The sequence below is a fragment of the Eptatretus burgeri genome, chromosome 2, assembly GCF_056783735.1.
Source record: "Eptatretus burgeri isolate ZD-2024b chromosome 2, Ebu_testis_v1, whole genome shotgun sequence".
Classification (NCBI taxonomy): Eukaryota; Metazoa; Chordata; class Myxini; order Myxiniformes; family Myxinidae; genus Eptatretus; species Eptatretus burgeri.
The window spans coordinates 74,624,601-74,647,136 of record NC_140962.1 but is presented as its reverse complement, the minus strand read 5'-3'; the positions used below and the strand labels follow the sequence as shown (position 1 = coordinate 74,647,136).

At 41.3% G+C, this 22,536-nt stretch overlaps 1 protein-coding gene across 2 annotated transcripts in view; it reads right to left on the bottom strand.

Annotated features, from left to right (window-relative positions):
- Positions 1-22,536, bottom strand: part of TTLL5 (tubulin tyrosine ligase like 5) — a 270,134-nt gene that overhangs the window by 102,610 nt on the left and 144,988 nt on the right. The window contains exons 20-24 of one of the 2 annotated variants that reach the window (XM_085869871.1): positions 17,834-17,890; positions 14,202-14,395; positions 10,257-10,503; positions 7,200-7,317; positions 3,050-3,196 (exon numbers count right to left, since the gene is read on the bottom strand). In XM_085869871.1, coding sequence (XP_085725997.1) covers positions 3,050-3,196; positions 7,200-7,317; positions 10,257-10,503; positions 14,202-14,395; positions 17,834-17,890 — 763 coding nt within the window. The remainder of the gene's footprint in view (positions 1-3,049; positions 3,197-7,199; positions 7,318-10,256; positions 10,504-14,201; positions 14,396-17,833; positions 17,891-22,536) is intronic. The other variant, XM_085869872.1, reaches the window with a different exon arrangement.

Below are 22,536 nucleotides of genomic sequence, written 5' to 3'. Positions count from 1 at the left end.
TGCCTCAATGCCGGCGAGTCTGGCATCTCACTCAGACAGACTGGCAGGGACTGCAAGCAGCCATCTCTCTTCAGGACTGGTCTCCCATATCTACTGCCCCTGATGAATTCTTCCACAGAAACCTGCTCTCTCTCATGCACAGATTAATCCCATCTCGTCTTCAATTATCCTACGCCTCATCCCGCTCATGGTACACTGAATCGTGTGGCAGTTGCTCTGAAACAACTTGCCTTCTCTTCCTGGAAGGCTAATCCAACCGAACGCAATCTCAGTGCATTCCAAAAAGTCTGCAACAAGTATGTGTCCACTGTCCACTCTCAGAAGAAGCCTTCATATGATTAATGAAATCTCCCACGATGAAGCTGAGTCGATGGGTGTATCACTTTGCTATCGCAGACAGGTCAATGGTCTCTATGTCTTCGACTGCCTCTTTTATGGTCTTGCATGTACCCTCTGCTATTGCCTTGTCGCCCCCAGGTTTCTGCAGGGCACACACAGTCCATCAACATCCTTCTGGTGAAACTACCTAAATCCAGAATCACTGCGAACCTCCACTCATTCGTTCCTCTTCTTCACACCTCCCGTGAAACCAACTTCCACATTCTCTTCAATCTCACTCCTCTCTCTCGGTCTTCAAGACAGCTGTTCATCATCATCTTAGATGGTCCCCAATCCAAAACCATGATCTTTTCTAATTCCCTCCCCCCCCCCAATCCTCTTCTTCTTCTTCTTCTTCTTCTTCTTCTTCTTCTTGTTCTTCTTCTTCTTCTTCTTCTTCTTCTTCTTCTTCTTCTTTCGGCTGCTCCAGTGAGGGGTCGCCACAGCGGATCATCCATATGATCCGCATAGTGATTTGGCACATGTTTTACACCGGATGCCCTTCCTGACGCAACCCTGGTCGCCTCTTCCCTTATGTGACGTGTCCTCCCTCCCCCCCAATCCCTCCTTCCAAATTTCCTTCTGTATCCATCCTGTCCATCTTATGCATCCTCTCCTGCTCCTCATTCCTTTCCACACCCATTGTTTTTCCAAGTCTACCTATATCTTGGCCTTCAGCCTTGCTGTTGGTGTTTTCCCCTCTCTCAACTGGTCCTTTTGTCCCGTTCTGCCCTGGTCCGTTCAGTGTAATAGTATCAGCTCTTTCACAAGCCGAGACTATGAAAAAAAAAAAAAAAAAACAGAAAGAAAGTTCATAAAAGGATTTTACAAAATTGTAAAATGATGGCCTGCTAAGATGTAGATGAATTATGGATGTGGGATGGCCAGCATAACCAGGCATATTATGCAATATGGCTTGAGGTGGTCAGAGCAGCAGCCCATTTAAACAACCTCCTTCGGAGGACACTCAGCAAAACAAATGCAGGCCGAAAGAATGCTGCCCCAGCATTGGAATTACAAACTGGCCAAACATAGACCCCAAAGTAAGGTGGTTCAAGAAAGAGAGGGGGGAAATTGCCAGAGGGAGTGAAACATCGATGAGAACACTGACAATTCCAAATTGATAATTAAGGGTGGCATCCTATATCTTCAAACCAAACCTAGCGCAAGTTGGAAAACCACAAGTACTCAAAATAGATGTTTGAAGGCTTGGTACTCAAAATTACATTTGGTACTCAAAATAGACTGAAAAACGTGTTTGAAGGTGTGATAGATAACAGTTATTACATGGCAACACTACTTCATTTTCTTTAACGGACACAATTATCCCACTATCTTGTGGGGTTGGCTGGGGAAGTTTTGGCCCAAGACTTTCACGAATCGGCTGGCCAGGTCTGACATTCGACTAAGGTTAGGGCAGGAACTTGGAATTTGGTCACGGTGCCGGCGATAGCTCGCCGACTCTTCACGAAGGACACCATGGGATCTTTAATGTCAACCAACTAATGCTGGCAGACAGCAGGCCCAGTTTAAACGTCCATCTGAGGGATGGCATACACATTGATGAATCACCCTGCCAGTGAAACACTGGCTGAGATTCAAACCCAGGCCCAACCTCTCCCCCCCCCCCCAAAAAAAAAATTAAAGCGAATTTGATGGCACACCATCGCAAATCCCCACTCCTCCCACCAATCTTTGCTTGGCGTTCATCATTTAAAAGGATAGAGCATGAACAATCCCCATTGGTTAATAGCATCCATGGGGAAGATTTGCCCTAGAGGAAATGCCCTGCTGAGTGCAGTGAGAAAAGCGGCACCATTGTTATGACATCGCTGGTACCCAGAGTATCCCGGGAAGTGATGGCACTTCCCTCAAGCTCAGTGGCTGTGTTAAGTGTTTGTCTCGTGTGTGTGTGTGTGTGTGTGTGTTTTTTGCACATTTGTGCAGCAGCTCATTACAAGCCTTAGATCTTGTAAAAAAAATAAAAAAAATAAAAGAATGCAATGTTCAAAGATGGCAAAAAGTTCCACCAAGAATGACCCAATATCAAATTGAGCATCCCCCAATGTTGAATGCATATGCAAATGTTTCATTTAAAAAAATGTTTCAAGATGTGCCCGTGATTGCATTTTTTGGTATTTGTTGTTTTCACCCCACCCAAGACAGCGTGGCCAAAAGTGATACTGCTCTTGCACCTTCGTGCCACGTGGCGATCATAATTACCAAATTTGGTGAATTTCAGCACAACCGTTTAGGAGGAGATAACGTAACGGATGGACAGACGGATGGAGCCGATTACAATATCCGCCCCCCCCCCATTTTTTTCAAAAAGCGTGGGGATAACAATAAAATTAATTGGCCTGTTGCTTTCGCCTGCTTGGTATTCCTACCTGAGCACACAGCTCATGATGCTGTGGGAATCCCACAGCTGTATATGTACATCCTCAAAAAATGTCCTTGTCCTTTTTATGTACAATTCATGTACAAGCTCCTAAATGAGCTTTCGACAAAAGGAAAAAAAACCCCCCAGAATAACAGAGAATTAATTAATTTAAATACATAAATCAATAAATAAATAAATGAATGAATAAATAAGCATTAAAGTTGCAATGCACAAGAGAACGGGGGATAATAAGCCAATGAAGCCCACAGACATAACCTCAGTACCCACCAGATTATAGTAATGTAGAAACTCGCCCAACTGTAGACCAAGGATACGTTTGCGGTCATTTAACGGAAGCTTGCGGCCAAGCACTGCCAATCGTATAGGCTGTTGTAGGTTTTCTGCCGCACGACACATGAATTGAACCACAATGTCCTGCAACAACAATGCCAGGAAAATAAATCACTTACGTAAGACTCAACAGGGCAAAGGCACCACAATGGGAGTAAATTCCATTACTATAACACACACACACACACAATAATTATTCGATGTACAGTACGAGTTATTATACTACACTGATTTTGCAACAAACGGGAAAGAGCAGACTTCGTCTCAGCTGACATTTCATCTGTGATCCACAGACTTCCCAGGCCGAAGTTCCACCAGCATCCCATCTGCCAATCTAAAGAAAATAATCCTCTCATCATACATCTAAATTCTAAAGCATGCTTTTATCAGCAGTAAAGTCCCACGCTCTCACTTTGTTAACCCAAAAGGACCAAATGAAAAATTCCCCTAAATTATTTATTTGGTCAGCCACTGACATCAATGCAGTCTATGGAGTTTTGGGCTTCACCATCAGCTATAACCTGTCATGGGGAGATCACAACCACAGTTGGTGGCATAATGGTAAGAATATCTGCTCTGAGTCTGGGAGGTCAGAGGTTCAAATGAAACCTCGATCGAGTCATTCCAAAGACATTACAAATGATACATCCTGCTTCCTTGTTTGATGCTCGGCATTCCAAAAGGATAGAGCACAGACAAACAACCATAGGTTGGCAAACATTGCAGAGGCTTGATGGGCCAAATGGCCTCCTCCTGCATTGAAGTTCCATGGAAGCTAACTCGTATTTATTTATATATTTCTAAGCGGCTTTCATAGATAGATGCCCCCTCAGAATCTATACTATAAAGAGGTGTGTGTGTGTGTGTGTGTGTGTGTGTGTGTGTGTGTGTGTGTGTGTGTGTGTGTGTGTGTGTGTGTGTGTGTGTGTGTGTGTGTGTGTGTGTGTGTGTGTGTGTGTGTGTGTGTGTGTGTGTGTGTATAGCATAACATATTATCTCGGCTAACTCCCCTGCCCCAACCCTTCCCTCTTTGTTCTATCCTTGCTCCATACCCTCCTAATATAGTGCAGCATCATCCTCCCACATCTATTGGGTCGCCAAAATAGGTGTTCGGTCGCTGAAATAGGTGTTCAGTCGCTGAAATAGGTGACCCCTATTGTCAGTAATTCTGTCTGTTTGTTTGGATGTTTGTTCGTTTGTCATCAGCATAATTTGTAGTAAACGTGGGCGGATTTTGACCAAACTCGGGTGGTAGGTACATCTTATGACCTTGTGCTTTGGAAATTGTGATGGTTGCTCGGGACGCTTTGGTTCCCTCGCAACAACCGAAAAACCTTCAAAATCGGTACCGTTCATGCGAAATCAATTCCGAAAGCCATTATCCCACGTAGGGTTATGAAATTTGGCACGAATGATCTACAGGTGATGCTATATCAAATATATTCCAGTTTTTGTGATATATGGAATACTTTACCCGCAGCACCCCTTACAATTAGGGTATGCATGAAAATTGGCAAAAATTGAAGGACCCCGAGCGACCAGGTGAGTGCATCGATACGAATGAAACTGCAGGTTCTTGGTACTCAATGAGTTCTACAACTTTGCCTCAGGACATATTGCCCGATTTCGCTTAGGTCAGGGGTCAAAGGGGAATTAGTGCAAAAATCGATAATATGCGAGAGCTGGAGGTGCTTTCGCGCCAAATGCTACTCCTCCAAGGGTTATTGTCGGATGGTCATGAAAATTCACACTAATCGTCTGTAATACATTGTGCACAAACGTTCAAGCCGGATTTTCGATTTAGATCTTCGTTCACCCACAGCACCGACTCAAACTTTGGGGATTTCCAATTTCAAACCGCATTTTTGGTACTTTTCATTCAAATGGATACCGAGTAGTTATCAGTAGATGGAACTGGATGAGATTTGATATGCCTAATCTTAAGGTGATTCCCTATCCGCTATATGACATCCATTTTGCTCTATATCTTATAGTTTCCATGCTCGGCGACCCATCGCCGCCTACCGGCTTGTCGATCTATCGATCTATTTATCTCTCTCTGGATGTATTCAGACTGTTTATCTGCAGACCTGTCCAGACGAAGCTTATGGCTGGACTGACCCTCGCCTCACACTGCCTTCCCTTGCCCTCCCCTCACCCTCCCCTCATGCTGCCTTCCCTTCCCTTCATGCCACCTTCCCTCCCCCCACACCTCCTCGCTTCCCATCCCCTCTTCGCTTCCCCCTCCCTTCCTCGCTCCCCCACCACTCCTTGGTCTCCCTCCATGCTCGCTCCTCTCCCTCCTCCCCCCAACCCCCTCCCCACACACCCACTCACCCACCACCCTTAGTATTCCCATCAACGAAGCGACGTGTGGTATTTGCTAATATATATATATATATATATATATATATATATATATATATATATATACACACACACACACACACACACACACACACACACACACACACACACACACACACACACACACACACACACACACACACACACACACACGACATATTCATATTCAGTATTTCAGTATTTATAGTATTTTTTTTAGTGATATAGTATAGATATAGTGAACATATTCAGTATTTATAGTTGCAGTTGTCCATCCGTTCAGGTTTCCCGGTTCAAATCCGACAAGTCACGTCAAAGCGACCGTGGATGTCAGGTGATTTGACGGCTTTGGGTTGGATCGCAGCCTTTGATCTCTGCTACCATGCCTGTTGGAACTGCCGAGCCAGCCAAGCCTTATGCTGATAAGCGATCACGTGACTGATATAATGAGGTCGAATAAACCTTGGTCATGTGGCGTGATCTTGTCTAGCGGTATGGAGACTGTTACCAATCCACCCTAATCAGGACTGATTAATAACCACCAGATGAAGCCACCACGCCAAACACAATTCACCCAAGACCACATCAGGTGTTTTTTTTTTTCCAATAATAGCACAGGGAGGGAACAAAAGGAGCAATAACAACAAAGGAATGATGCAATAATCCCCTTAACCCTCGAGCTGATACACATACATGAAGCAGCGAACGAACGTGAACCTAACGTATCTTATGTCCTTCGGGCCCACATTCATTCCACGATAGACGGACAGAAGGAGTAATGACGGGACAGAAATATCGAATGATGCCTGGCAGGACACCGCAGGATGAGCAAGGACACCGCAGGATGAGCAAGGACACCGTAGGATGAGCAAGGTCCCAGCCATTCTGGAAGGGAAAACGGCCCATTTCTAGCCATAGGAGAGGAGAGGGAGTGGCTCTGGCTGTGGCAGGAGTGAGCAAAGCGTACAGTTCGCCACAACTTCATTCGGGCTTTTCCTTCCACATTTGCTCCGTCCTTTATTGTCTCGCCCCCCCCCCACCCCGCCAACACAGATAACGCGCTTAGTCCTCCTCTCCCAGCCACTATTGGTCCGAAAACAAAGTGTGGGCAGGGCAAACCCCTTCCAGACCCTTCAGCCGCCGATGACCTAGTCGGCTTGGTCAGGTTGTGTGACGCGATTCGCCTTTCCCGTCAAGATAACACACGGGGTCTTTTGGGTCCAGCAGATGCTGAAACTAACTGATAAAAAACCATTAAAAACATTAAATGAAGGCTCACAGGGTTGAGGATTTTTTGAGACAGACATGAAAGGTGGGTTTGATGTCTCTATTTGAACAACATAGTGACGCATATCTAATATCACATTTAATTACTTTTAGGCTTCTTCTAAACACTCAATGAGGAAATAACTATGCTATGTTAAGCATTTATTAACCCCTAGGAGTCATTTCCACAACAAAATATGTAGCATCCTTCTCTCAAGATTTACGCCTTTTCGCAAGAAGAAGATGCAGTCGCAAAGGTCTTCTTCTTTTGCAGTTTATACATCCCAAATGTTCTCAGGGAAACAATTCCATTAATTCCAGTATTGCATATCTCAAACAATATTAATCAATATCTTGCAAAATAACCTCAGAGTAACCCGATGTAGATTGGGCAGTGAACCCGTAAAACTCTGTGACAATCAATGAGAGCAAGAAGTCATGAACGGAAAACCCGAAAACAATGCGCAGCTCATACCATCTTTTCATCTTCCAAACGGGACTCTCTTTCATCTTTGAGAATACAACTCTCCTTTATGAGCCTCTGCCGGACACGCTGCAAGTATGAGGAAAATGTGTGCCGAGCCTGCACCTTGCTGAAAATGTACGCAGGTAGACACACGTGCACACAGTACATGACACACTTACGGCTGTTTACATAAGAATCCAAAATCCCAGTTTACAAAATATGGCAACATTTTAAACAGTTGAAGGTTCATCCCTTCTTTTTGAGTTCTTTATTTCAAAATTGAAACTTTTTTGAAAGAACATTATGTTCTCAACTTTAAAGAGGGATGGTATGAAAAGAAGAAATGATGCCATCAAGACTTTTAAAAAATGGAAGTCTAGGTTCATGGTAGACCTGAACGACAGAAGGCTGAGAAGTAAACATACTGATAGTAGGAAGGGAAGGACAAAACAAATGTCAGATTGACATGTAAATACAGCTGGGAAAAGTCGAAAGGCTCAGAATTTGACAGATAATTTTATGCATGACGAAAGTGAACTGAAAAGACAAGAGCCAATTACATATTATTTTTTAAATTATTATATGCATTTTTGTGCAGGTGCGTATGTTATATATCTGACTAGCATGGATCGGCTCGTTACGCTTGCCTCTCCACGCGTCGTTGCAGAGATTGACGTCACAGACTTGCTGTGTGGTCATGATTTACACCAATCATCCATCAATGTGTTGCCATGTTCCAATCTTTTGGAATCTCGGTGACCTTTCGGTCTTCATGATCTTGTGACGTTTGGGTCTTCGAGGCCTTCAGAGACTTTTGGGTCTTTGGGGTCTTCGGGACTTTTGGGTCATCTGAGTCTTTTGGTTATTTAGGGGTCTTGAGGATCTTGGGGAATTAATGTTCAAACAGGACTTGATCAATAGGCATATAGTCTGCACGGACTGATGGACGGCTTCTCACCGACTCACCTTACTTTTGGTTTATATACCAGTGGGGAGAACAAGTATTTGATACACTGCCGATTTTGCAGGTTTTCCCACTTACAAAGCACGTAGAGGTCTGTAATTTTTATCATCGGTACACTTCAACTGTGAAAGGCGGAATCTAAAACAAAAATACTGAAAATCACATTGTATGATTTTTAAATAATTAATTTGCATTTTATTGCATGAAATAAGTATTTGATCACCTACCAACCAGTAAGAATTCCGGCTCTCACAGACCTGTTAGTTTTGTCTTTAAGAAGCCCTCCCATTCTCCACTCATTACCTGTATTAACTGCACCTGTTTGAACTCGTTATCTGCATAAAAGACAGCTATCCACACTCAATCAATCAGACTCCAACCTCTCCACAATGGGCAAGACCAGAGAGCTGTCTAAGGACATCAGGGACAAAATTGTAGACTTGCACAAGGCTGGGATGAGCTACAGGACAATAGGCAAGCAGCTTGGTGAGAAGGCAACAACTGTTGGCGCAATTATTAGAAAATGGAAGAAGTTCAAGATAACAGTCAATCTCCCTCGGTCTGGGGCTCCATGCAAGATCTCACCTCGTGGAGCCTCAATGATCATAAGAAAGGTGAGGGATCAGCCCAGAACTACATGGCAGGACCTGATCAATGACCTGAAGAGAGCTGGGACCACAATATCAAAGAAAACCATAAGTAACACACTACGCCGTCATGGATTAAAATCTTACAGCGCACGCAAGGTCCCTCTGCTCAAGCCAGTGCATGTCCAGGCCCGTCCGAAGTTTGCCAATGACCATCTGGATGATCCAGAGGAGGAATGGGAGAAGGTCATGTGGTCTGAGACCAAAATAGAGCTTTTTGGTTTACACTCCACTCGCCGTGTTTGGAGGAAGAAGAAGGATGAGTACAACCCCAAGAACACCATCCCAAACGCGAAGCATGGAAGTGGAAACATCATTCTTTGGGGATGCTTTTCTGCAAAGGGGACAGGACGACTGCACCGTATTGAGGGGAGGATGGATGGGGCCATGTATTGTGAGATCTTGGCCAACAACCTCCTTCCCTCAACAAGAGCATTGAAGATGGGGCGTGGCTGGGTCTTCCAGCATGACAACGACCCGAAACACACAGCCAGGGCAACTAAGGAGTGGCTCCGTAAGAAGCATCTCAAGGTCCTGGAGTGGTCTAGCCAGTCTCCAGACCTGAACCCAATAGAAAATCTTTGGAGGGAGCTGAAAGTCTGTGTTTCCCAGCGACAGCCCCGAAACCTGAAGGATCTGGAGAAGATCTGTATGGAGGAGTGGGCCAAAATCCCTGCTGCAGTCTGTGCAAACCTGGTTAAGAACTACAGGAAACGTCTGATCTCTGTAATTGCAAACAAAGGTTTCTGTACCAAATATTAAGTTCTGTTTTTCTAATGTATCAAATACTTATTTCATGCAATAAAATGCAAATTAATTATTTAAAAATCATACAATGTGATTTTCAGGATTTTTGTTTTAGATTCCGTCTTTCACAGTTGAAGTGTACCTATGATAAAAATTACAGACCTCTACGTGCTTTGTAAGTGGGAAAACCTGCAAAATCGGCAGTGTATCAAATACTTGTTCTCCCCACTGTATATATATATATATATATATATATATATATATATATATATATATATATATATATATATATATATATATATATATATATATATATATATATATATATATATATATATATGGCACAGGAAATAACTAGTTCACAGGCGCACACCATTAATACTGCCATCACGTATTTAATTGCTCATTTTGCCACTACCTTATCTGTTTATGTTCACCAATTTACTAAAAAGCTAATTTTAAAAACAGCAAACAATACAAAGGCAGAGTAAACACAGTAAAGTAAACAAGGTCATTCTGCACAGCCATATACATGCTGCACCTCAGTTCCTGGGATCACAGCACAACCTAACACACTCAATGCAGGATATGACACACCGGGCAAGGACAAGCAGGATGACAGGCAAAAGTGGACAATGCTGCAGGATATAAGAATGGGACAAACAGACAGCCTGAAGGGGTAACTTCCACAGCTGGTCCTAAACCCACCTGAGGCTTTTTCCGGCCTCCAAGAAAAGTATAGCTGCTGACCTCCGGCTGTGCGTCCCAGAACTCACGTTCAAGTTCCCCTGCAAAGCTGGTTCTGTATGTTTCACACTTGGTGTGATGTCCTTCGATACTGCCATCATGTCTGGATGATCATCATTTGAACCAGCTCCTTCTTCTTGCATTGAACACGTCAACTCTTGGTGTTCACCCCTCATAGTCACCTCCTTAGCCACTTTGTGGGCCTGGCCTGCATGCAGATATGGTTCTTAGAGTGCGAGGCACTGGGATACAGCCAAAATAACATGTAATTTGCTATTATTATTGCATATGATTAATTTTGAATAACATTACTAGAAATATCCTTCCCTTGTCAAGTTGCCTTTTGAGGTTTCACATACTTGAGTCAAAACCTCAGCCATAGGAAATGAAAAAAAAAATAATGAAAGCAACACTGACCCCAGCCTGTGATCACAAAGCTAACCATCATCACTGGTCATCTGATTTAGTTCACGTTAAAAATCAATGATTAATAGTAATAGTGAAAGTTGCAGACATCAGTGCAATCAAGATGGCTGCTCCAGCATCCTGTTCAGCATCTAAAAGATGCATTAACAGATTAACCAATGAAACTTGCATCGGTTTGCATTTGTATTTTACAACTGATGTTCAGTTGAAAACTATCACTTTGCAAGATTTAGAATGTTTTTTTTTAGAAATTTAGAAATCTGCAGTTTTGTGTGATAATGAGATGGTGAGAACTTCTGTTTATGGTTTGGTTTGCCTGCTTGCATGTTGATTTTGGTCATTACACTTGCATGGTAATGTCATCTGAACAGCAGACGCTTCTGTGAGTTCAAAAACATTATTTATCACTGCCCACAGTATTTTGGCAGAAATGTTACAGTCAAGCGAACTGCTGTCCATATGGTATAGCGGAGCCAAGCAAACACCACTGATTAATTCAACTGTAATGAAAGACCTTAGAGATAAGAAGCTTTTGCTCTACACTGAGTAATGCGACAACAATGTTTTTTTTTCGTCCTTCAGAATCAGTGCTGCTTTCAGTTGAGATATCTCTGCAGCGCTGCAGTGTCCAGTGGTTTTCTGGAGAAGCTGTCTGTTCACCTGATTGGGTATTAATTAATACTCGACCGAGTATTAATTTCCTGGCAGAGGCGAGATCTCCATGGGGAACTGCAATGAACTAAACCCTCAAAAGAGCAATGTGCAGATGGATTTTCACAAGTTTATATCAACATCATTCATTCGGTAGTTGTTGCATACCCAAGACGAATACATGTTATCAAGAAGCCCTCACTTTACCCAGAATATCAATTTTCTTCACCCGACCTGCAATGTTTCACTGTTATGTGAGAAATTCCATTTCATTTCGTCTTCTTCCCTCCAATGTCTGTCTCTTTCAGTTTTCTCGCACTTTCTATGCAGATCGATTTTGTATTTTGTGTGGTTGTAAAACGAGGGTTAATGGCAGCAGTGGCTCGAAAGGCCTTGATGTACAAGCCATTTGCTGCTGTCATGCTTTGCCTTAATGTTTTACTTTTTTCTTTTAATATACTCCATATGTTTGCTCAATAACAAAAGATTTATTTCTTTAAAAAAATAATAAACAACAACCCATTAATCACCATCATTAATATTTTAACAATGGCAACAATGGTGCAATGGGCAATTTACAATTGCAATTAAAATAAAACAGAGGGAAATGTTGAATTAAGATGCTTTGGTACCGCAAGTATTATTTGCCCCAGAATAGTTCAACACTCAATCCTGCAAAACAGTTGATACAAGAGCAATGCAAACTTTATTTTGATTGAAACATTCAGATATTTGCTTGTGCAGGGCATTGACAATGTTCCAGCACCCTAAAAGGAAAGTGTGTAATGGTCACATGGATTTGTGAAAGTTTATATCAACCTCTTTCTTTTGAACACTGGATTAAAGTTTTCAAAGGAAAGACAAATTGTTCCAGAAAGAGGAAAGAGATGCATTTTAAGATAAGTAAAGAAAAGATGACAGGAAGCAGCTGAACATTACAAAATGAGGGTTCAGACTTGGTGGTGCAATGGTTGGAGCGTCCGCTCTGTGTATGGGAGGTCTACGGTTCAAACCAGAGCCGGTCCTACCCAAGACTTTTTAAACTGGAACAGCACTCAGGAGAGGGCATACTTCACCAGGCTGAACAGTTTACGATTTGTATCCCACTAATAGGCCGGACCTGCATCCACGCATTAACCAAAATCTAATCGGCTTATTCTTGTCACCTACCAACCTCATCCACCAAGTTTTGTCATAATCTGTCCACGACTCTTTAAAATGTCATGCTATGTATCGTTTTCTGCCCAATCTCTCAATGGTGAAGAATGACAAAAAAAAATTGTATCTGGATCTGGATCTTCACGAAAATCTAATCATTTCGTCCTCGTCACATATCCAACCTGTCTTCCAAGTTTCATCCAAATCTGTTCATAACTTTTTGAGATATCCTGTTCACAGACAGACAGACAGACAGACAGGGGTGAAAACACAACCTCCGTCCACTTTCAGTGGCAGAGGTAAAAATGCTATGTGCTGCTTTCTTCCTTTATGTTCAGAATTCTATAAAGATTGGCATCCATTGGGAGGAAGATTTTCCTCCTAGGCAATGCCTTGCTGAGTGCGGTGAGAAAAGCAGCGCCATTGTTATGATGTCACTGGTATGCAAAGTACTCCGTGAAGTGGCAGTGTTTGGCTCATCTACAGTCTTGTATGTTTGTCTGTGTGTGTCTGCGTGTCTGTATGTCCATGTGTGTGTGTGTGTATGTCCATGTGTGTCTGTGTGTGTGTGTGTGTGTATATGTCCATGTGTGTCTGTGTGTGTGTGTGTGTGTGTGTATATGTCCATGTGTGTCTGTGTGTGTGTGTGTGTGTGCATATGTCCATGTGTGTCTGTGTGTGTGTGTGTGTGTGTGTGCGTGTGTGTGTGTGTGTGTCAGTGTGTGTGTGTGCGCGAGAGTGTGTGCGCCTGTCTGTCTGTGTGTGTGTATGTCCATGTGTGTATGTGTGTGTGTATGTGTGTGTGTGTGCATGTATGTGTATGTCCATGTGTGTATGCCCGTGTGTGTGTGTGTGTATGTTTATGTGTGTATGTGTGTGTATGTCCATGTGTGTATGTCCGTGTGTGTGTGTATGTCCATGTGTGTATGTCCATGTGCGTATGTCGGTGTGTGTGTGTGTGTGTGTGTGTGTGTGTGTGTGTGTGTGTGTGTGTGTGTCCATGTGTGCATGTGTGTGTGTATGTGTGTGTGTGTGTATGTGTGTGTGTATGTCCGTGTGTATGTGTATGTCCGTGTGTGTGTATGTGTGTATGTCCGTGTGTGTATGTGTGTATGTCCATGTGTGTATGTCCGTGTGTGTGTATGTGTGTATGTCCGTGTGTGTGTGTATGTGTGTATGTCCGTGTGTGTGTATGTCTGTGTGTGTATGTCCATGTGTGTATATCCGTGTGTGTGTGTATGTGTGTATATGTGTGTGTGTGCGTGTGTGCGTGTGCATGTGTGTGTGATAGAATTGTGAGGTACAGAAATGAAAAAAAAACGAGATGTGTGTGGCAGCTCCACTCTCAACATTATATCATGTTTTTAATTTATTTATTTTTAAACATCAAATGATGCATTTCAAAGTAAACACAAAACATGACATCACAGAACAGCTGGTTTGATGACAAATAGATATTAGAATGCATGGTACAGAGTCATGAATTACACCATAAACACCACATGTGAAAACCATCCGAAATATCAGGTGACCACCAATCTGTCATTGTGGTTTTGGCCCATAAAACTCCACACTCCTGAACAACAAGTCTCAAAGCTAAATACATGGTGCTTTTAAAACAAAAACAAAATAAGTTTTCACTGGCTATTGAAAGGCAAGTAAAACATGTACCTTTTTTTCTCTTGCCCTTGTGTCGTCTTTGACGTTCACCTCGTTTCTCTAATGAAAGGAGCTTCCTTTCATACTGAAGGGTGTTGCTGGGAGATTGGGAAGATGAGCGTACCACATCTCTGCCACACATAGCCCTCCTTGCTCGTTGTCTTGCTTCCAGCTGGTTGCTGTGAACCGTTAGTGGAGTAGCTGTCCTGAGTTTTGATAAAGGAAGGTGTTACACTGTTATGGTTGCGGTATATTGTGCAGTTGTAGTAGCATCATGTTACACAAAGTATGGTGGTCTGATTCCATGTGAACATGTGCTAGGCGTGTGAGTGTGTGTGTGAGAGTGTGTGTGTGTGAGTGTGTGTGAATATCTATAGACATACATATATATATATATATATATATATATATATATATATATATATATATATATATATATATATATATATATATAATTATATACATACATACATATATATATAATTATATACATATATATATATATATATATATATATAATTATATACATACATACATATATATATATATATATATATATATATATATAATTATATACATACATACATATATATATATAATTATATACATACATACATATATATATATATATATATATATAATTATATACATATATACATATATATATATAATTATATACATACATACATATATATATATATATATATATATATATATATAATTATATACATACATACATATATATATATATATATATATATATATATATATATAATTATATACATACATACATATATATATATATATAATTATATACATACATACATATATATATATATATATATATATATATATAATTATATACATACATACATATATATATATATATATATAATTATATATATATATATATAATTATATATATATATATATATATATATATATATATATATATATATATATATATATATATATATATATATATACAGTATGCAGTATATATTTCAACAAATAATTTTATTCAATCAGTTATATTTCCAAATGAAAAAATAACAGACTGACCTAAACCCTGATATTCCCCATTTAAAAAGAAATATTTTTCGCTATTCCTGAGCTTTAATAATGACAGAGGATAGGCTGAGTTTTTTTTTTTTTTCGATGCGAATTTCATAAGAGAGAGGTGGTGCTTGAAACAATTTGTACATGGTTATGAGGTGGGTTGGTTAAAGATTTCACGATAGTTGCACATGTAACTAGAACAACCACTCGGTACAGTGCATACCTCCGCCAGGCTGATCAGTTCACGTTTTGTATTCCACCGATAGGCCGGATCTGGATTCGGACCTGAGCTAAAATTTAAATCGGCTTCTTCTTATCACCTAACGAACCCATCCATAACTTTTTCAGATATCATGCTACATATGGTTTTAGCCCGATTATTCAATTATGAAGAATCACTTCGAAAATTCTCGGATCCGGATCTGGATCTTCACCAAAATCGAATCAATTATTCCTTGTTACATATCCAACCTGCCCACCAAATTTCGTCCGAATCTGTCTCCAACTTTTTCAGAAATCCTGCTACATGTCGTTTTTCGCCCTCTATCTCAGTGTTGAAAAATCACTTTAAAAATCCTCGGATACAGATCCGGATCTGGATATTCAACAAAATCTAATAATTTTGTCCTTGTCACAAAAACCCAAGCTCTCCAAAAAATTTGTCCGAATCCATCCACAACTTTTTGAAATATCCTGTTTACAAACAGACAGACAGACAAGGGATGAAAACATAACCTTCATCCACCTTCGGTGGCAGAGGTAATAAATAGATCGTCTCTTATAGCAGTGCAAATGGAATAAGAGAGAATTGATGCAATAACTAAAGTGAACAATACTGAAATGAATAATCACTCATGCAGACACATGATGAAATGGAATTGCACTCGGTTGGGCACATACCCTCCGCCAGGCTGAACAGTTTACATTTTGTTTCCTACTGAACTGATAGGCTGGATCTGAATCCAGACCTTAACCAAAATCAAATTGGCTTGTTCTCGTCACCAAACCAATTCATCCACCAAGTTCTGTCAAAACTCGTCCACAACTTTTTGAGATATCATGCAATACATAGTTCTTTGCCCCATCTCTCAATGGTGAAGAATCATTTTAAAATCCTCGGATCCAGATCCGGATTTTCAGCTTCACCAAAATTAAACCAATTCGTTCTTGTCACACACCCAACCTGTCCATCAAGTTTCAGCTGAATCTATCCACAACTTTTTGAGACATCATGCAATATAGTTTTTAGCCCCACCACTCAAAATTAAATAATTTTCGAATCCAGATCTGGTTTCGGATCTTCACCAAAGTTGAATCGATTTGTCCTTGTCACACACCCAACTTGTCCACCAAGTTTCGTCCAAATCCATTCAAAACCTTTTGGAGATGTGCTAGATGTCGCTTTTTTTTGGCCCTATCTCTCAATAGTGAAGAATCACCGAAAAAATTCTCCTGTCGGATCCGGATTCGGATGTTCACGAAAATCATGCATTTGCTGTCCTTCGCTGGTCACCTACATACACAAAAAAATTCAGAATGATTGGTTGAAAACTGTGGCCAAAAATCGTGTGACAGACAGACAGACAGACAGACAAGCCGGTAGGCGGCGATGGGTCGCCGAGCATGGAAACTATAAGATATGGAGCAAAATGGATGTCATATAGCGGATAGGGAATCACCTTAAGATTATGCATATCAAATCTCATCCAGTTCCATCTACTGATAACTACTCGGTATCCATTTGAATGAAAAGTACCGAAAATGCGGTTTGAAATCAGAAATCTCCAAAGTTCGAGGGGGTGCTGTGGGTGAACAAAGATCTAAATCGAAAATCCAGCTCGATCGTTTGTGCATAATGTATTCCAGACGATTGGTGTGAATTTTCATGACCATCCGACCATAACCCAAGGAGGAGTAGCATGTGGCGCGAAGGCACCTCCAGCTCTCGCATATTATCGATTTTTGCACTAATTGACCTTTGACCCCTGACCTAAGCGAAATCGGTCAATATGTCCTGAGGCAAAGTTGTAGTACTCATTGGGTACCATGAACATTTAAAGTTTCATTCGTATCGATGCACTCACCTGGTCGCTAGGGGGCCTTCAATTTTCGCCAATTTGCGCGCATACCCTAATTGTAGGGGGCGCTGCGGGTAAAGTATTCCATATATCACAAAAACCGGAATATATTTGATAGAGCATCACCTGTAGATCATTCGTGCCAAATTTCATAACCCTACGTGGGATAATGGCTTTCGGAATTGATTTCGCGTGAACGGTACCGATTTTGAAGGTTTTTTGGTTGTTGCGAGGGAACCAAAGCGTCCCAAACAACCACCACAATTTCCAAAGCACTAGGTCATAAGATGTACCGACCACCCGAGTTTAGTCAAAATCCGCCCACGTTTACTACAAATTATGCTGATGACAAACGAACAAACATCCAAACAAACATCCAAACAAACAGACAGAATTACTGACAATAAGGGTCACCTATTTCGGCGACCCAACAGACAAATGCTGCAGACCAACATACATGGGGAAAAAACATTTTTTCGCCAAGTAACAAGCGTGCTGTGCTCTTACTGTGTCCGGGCTACAACTGTGGATTGGCAGACTCCTGATGATACTCGCTGACTTACCCTGTGGACAAAGGATCCAGTTTGCAAAACTGTTGTTGTGAAGAAGTGAAACAAAATGTAAAAGAAAAAGCACAAAGTGCACGAAATTAATTAATAGTAATGGTGTAAGTTGAAGAAACTGAGCTGTCATCAAAGTACGTATGTGATGATAGTGCTAATCACATAGTAGGTATGTCAGAGTCGAGAAGACTCCTAAACCTTGCAGATAAGTTAAAAGGTTCGTTCGAGATCATTCTCCCCCATGATATGAGGTGTAAAACGTAGAGCTTAGCTCAGAATTCCAGCATGTAATCACGAACTGTTGTTGGACCGATGCCTACTATTTTATCTCAAGTCGTGTGGGAGTACACTAGAGTTCTGTAATGTAACAACTGGATGCTGAAAACTGCTCTGCATTTTTCACCATTGTGGAAATGGCAAAGGCGGCTTAGAATTTTGTTATTTGTGTCAGTGAAAATACATTATCCTGGTTATTTCCTCGAGACATTCGATGAATCCTCAAGGCTTGTAGGTTCGTTGTATTGGGTACAGGTTCAGTGAACTAATCTGCACGGTATTCCAAGTGTCTTCACTTATATTCCACCCACACAAATGGAATGCATGATTGTCCACTTTGGCTCATTCCTGCCCATTCCTGTTTATAATTAGGAAGATATACCATAGATGGCTGGGTGGTAAAAGCTGGTATATGTGTGTATTAATATAGTTTATGATATACGAGGTTGAGTCGTAAAGTATCCACAATTATTTACGAAACTGTGTTGTGTTGACTATATTGCTTATTGTAATTGCAGGTACAAGCACGAACTGTCTGCACCGTTGTGAAGCAGTTTCAACACTGAGCAGTCAGTTGTTGTGTTGTCGTAAGGGAGTTAACCTGACCGCTCCACTGTCTGTTCGCACCAAAAAAGAGCAGCGTGCAGAGACACAATTTTTATGGGCTGAAGGTGTATCAGGGGCAGAAATCCATCGCAGACTTACAGAAAAATATGGGAACAGCGTTTTACTGCAGCGGAGTGTGTACGATTGGATTACCATGTTCAAAAACGGTCGCACAAGTGTCATTGATGATGAACGATCTGGACATCCATCCACATCCACAACAGAAAGAATCGTTGAACGAGTCCGCGCCACGATTCTGGATAACAGACGGTCGACTATTCATGAAGTGGCACAACATCTGAACTTCAGTCATGGTTCTGCACATAAGATCAACAAATGAGTTGGCTTTCATAAAGTTTCTGCAAGATAGGTTCCAAAACAACTCACGGAAGAGCACAAGCACAACCACGTAACAATCTGCCAAAGCCTTTTGAACCGCTTTTGTCATGAAGGGAATGCTTCTTTGAGTCGCATTGTCACCGCAGATGAGACGTGGATCCACTATTATGAGCCAGATAGCAAATGCCAGAGAATGGAGTGGAAACATCTGACATCACCAGTCAAAAAGAAGTTCAAAAGTCGACGATTGGCCATAAAAGTGATGTTCACACTTTTCTGGGACCAAGAAGGCCCAATTTTTGAACACTGTCAAGAAGGGGGGGGGCACAATTGTAAACAGTGCCCGCTATTGTGAAATGCTCCCAGACCAGTTGAAACCAGCAATTCGATGGAAACGCCAAGGGCTACTTTCAAAAGGTGTTGCATCATTGCATGACAATGCCCGTCCACACACTGCTGCCCATACTGTGGAAACCCTCCGGCAATTGAACATTGAAGGGTTGGAGCATCCTCCGTGCAGTCCTGACCTGGCCCCTTCGGACTTTCACCTGTTTGGTCCATTCAAAGACGCTTTAAGAGGTTGCCACTTTGCCAGTGACCAACAATTGAAAGAAGCAGCACATGTGTGGCTCATCACTTAGGCAAAAACTTTTTTGTTTTCTGAGAGCATACAGAAGCTTGTGAACCGATGGACGAAGCGTGTTGAAAAGCGAGAGGGACGATGTGGAAAATTGATGCTCTTGTGCATGCTCAATTGAAGTTATATTATTTAAATAAAAATATATTGCGGATACTTTTGACTCACCCTCGTGTGTATCTGTATGTATATATAATTTAAAAGAGACAGCCAACCAAAATGACAAAACTCAACCAAACTCGTGGCTATTTTAATGCAAACTAGCGCACGCTGATCAAGTCTCAGGCAACATTTTGTTTGTGACACATTAACTTCTTTAGAGTCGAGTGAACAATCCAAGTGTGTGGACTTTCTTTAATCAGCGTTCTGTTAATCCTCTTCCGGTCCAACACACTGATGTTCGGAGTGTAAAACAAAATTATTACTTTTCTCCCTGTTCTTCATACTAATTATCCTTGATTGATTGTCTGCTCCCTCTGCATCCGTTTCCTGCTTGATCTGGAAAGAATATGGATGTGCATTAAAACTTGACAAATTATTGGGCGTGAATTGCACATCCAGGTTCGTCCTCTTTGGTGATGCGATCTGGTCACGTGGGCCTGTTGGCGGCGGGGTTCGGAATGTGGGTGCAGCGAGTCTGCCTCGGTGAAGATTGTGTGATGGGGTGCGACTGTGTGGTGGAGTGATTGGTGTCTCCTCTGGGTTCAATGTTCAAAGCACATTGTGGGTTATTTGTGGTCCACACTATCCCCGTTTTTGGAGTTTGTACCAATCAGTTTCTGCTTTTTGCATCAAGGGGTCACACTGAGCAGGAAGTTTGAATGTTTCTTCTGTTAATCGGTAATTTTGTACTTCAGAATGCCAAGATTACAAAATTAGTTGGCAGTGTTTGTTTGGCATGAAGTGCAGAATCTGTGTGTTGCTTCCATCATAACTGACCAGAACATATGCAATGATGTGCTATGGCTGATTGTAAGGACTTCATCAGCCTCATAGCTATGGTATGTTCATTGGTCCTCAGTTTTAAATTTCTTCCCGTTTCCCTGACATAAGCTGTGCCACACTCGTATACCGTGCAATATACCACATCTGATCTCTTCCCAAATGGTACTTTATTTTTCAGTTTTGTGATGGCATGATGAATGGTGTAGAGGGGTTTGCATGCCACCCAGATTTGTGCACTGCGTATGATTTTGCCAATCTTCTCTTATAAAACCGGGTAATATGGTAAGACGCAGGAACCACGTTTTTCTTCTTCTTCTTCTTCTTCATCCTCCTCCTCTGTTCTATGCTCTTTGGTTCACCAAATCTTTTGTCATATCCATTTAGTGTTAGAATATCTCACAATTGTCTAATTTCAATGGTGGCAGCATTTTTTGAGGATGAAACATGCCAGGCTCTTGAAGTCAGGGTGATAGCAACACTGTGCTTATGTGTGATGGGGTGGCACGAGTTGACCTCCAGTAGTTTAGTTGTGTGTGTGCGGGATTCCTATATACTGATGTTTTCAAATGCCATCTGGTTGTCGTTGAACCTCCACATCTAGGAACGGTGGAATAAGAGAGGATTGTTTGTAAGTTGGAGATATCCTGTTCATTTTGCCATTGCCTCGTTTCTCTGACGAGGTGTAAAACATATAGCTTCACTGCAAATGTCAAAATAAGTCGCATTTTATAAACCGTGAATAGCGGGGTCTGACAGCAGATGAAATGCAGGGAATCTTCTCTGAAATGCTTCTGCATTCTCTTCTGTGACTTTATTTCAATACACGTGTCGTAAATAAAGATGTTCTTGCTGCTCGATTGTAAATTGCTCGATTAATTTTAATACCTGTAAAAAAAACAAACAAACAAATAAACCAATGTCACCCGCAGGTTGACCCGTATCTTGCCAAAAGGTGACCACGTGTGACTTCTTTAAGGTCACACTGAGGTGAACAGAGCTGCTATCCACCAGGAGCGACTCCTTGAGGAATATCTGCCTTCGAGAGATTCCGATGAGAATCGTTCTACAGAGTAACCATGAAAAATATGCGTTTGCCTCATAACGTCACCAAATGACGTCATAATGTCTCAAGCTTGACATATCTAGAAAGCACTCATCGAGGTGTTCAATTTGAGGTACTACATGATATGGTTCCTAAAACTTGAAAATTTGACCTTGGGGTCAAATATGTTTGACCTCAGGCGCTAACCATGAAGGTCAAGGCCAATCCCCACCAAAAATTAATCAGCTGAGCACCAGACCATGAACGATATTCCCATGAAGTTTGAAGACAATCCGATCAAAATTACTCAAAAAATAAGGGTTTTGTCGACTCCCCTGATTTGCGACAAAGTGATCTTGACCTTTGACCTTGACCTTCAAAATTTTATGCGCTGAAAGGGACCTCTATAGGCCTCTGATATGCGAAGTTACAAAAATTTCCAATGATAACTGTGCTCTGCAGAATTTTTTATACGTGATTACAGACAAACAAACAAACAAACAAACAAAAAAAAAAACATACAAGCTGACTAACATATCTTGCAAAAACTTCGTTTTGGCAAGATAAAAAAGATATAATTTTCATCACAAACCTTCGCGGGAGTTCCCTGAATCCACCGTAGTTGGATTTATTGAAATCCGTTAATCTATTCTCAAGTTATAACAAGACAAACGTAGACAGACAGACACAGTTCCTTTTGTAATACAAGTGTTGCAAGCCCTCTCCTTTTGCATGGAAACAATAGCATAGAGCAAGCATGCTTGAAAGAAAAAGGAGTATCAATAAAACATTCACAAATAAA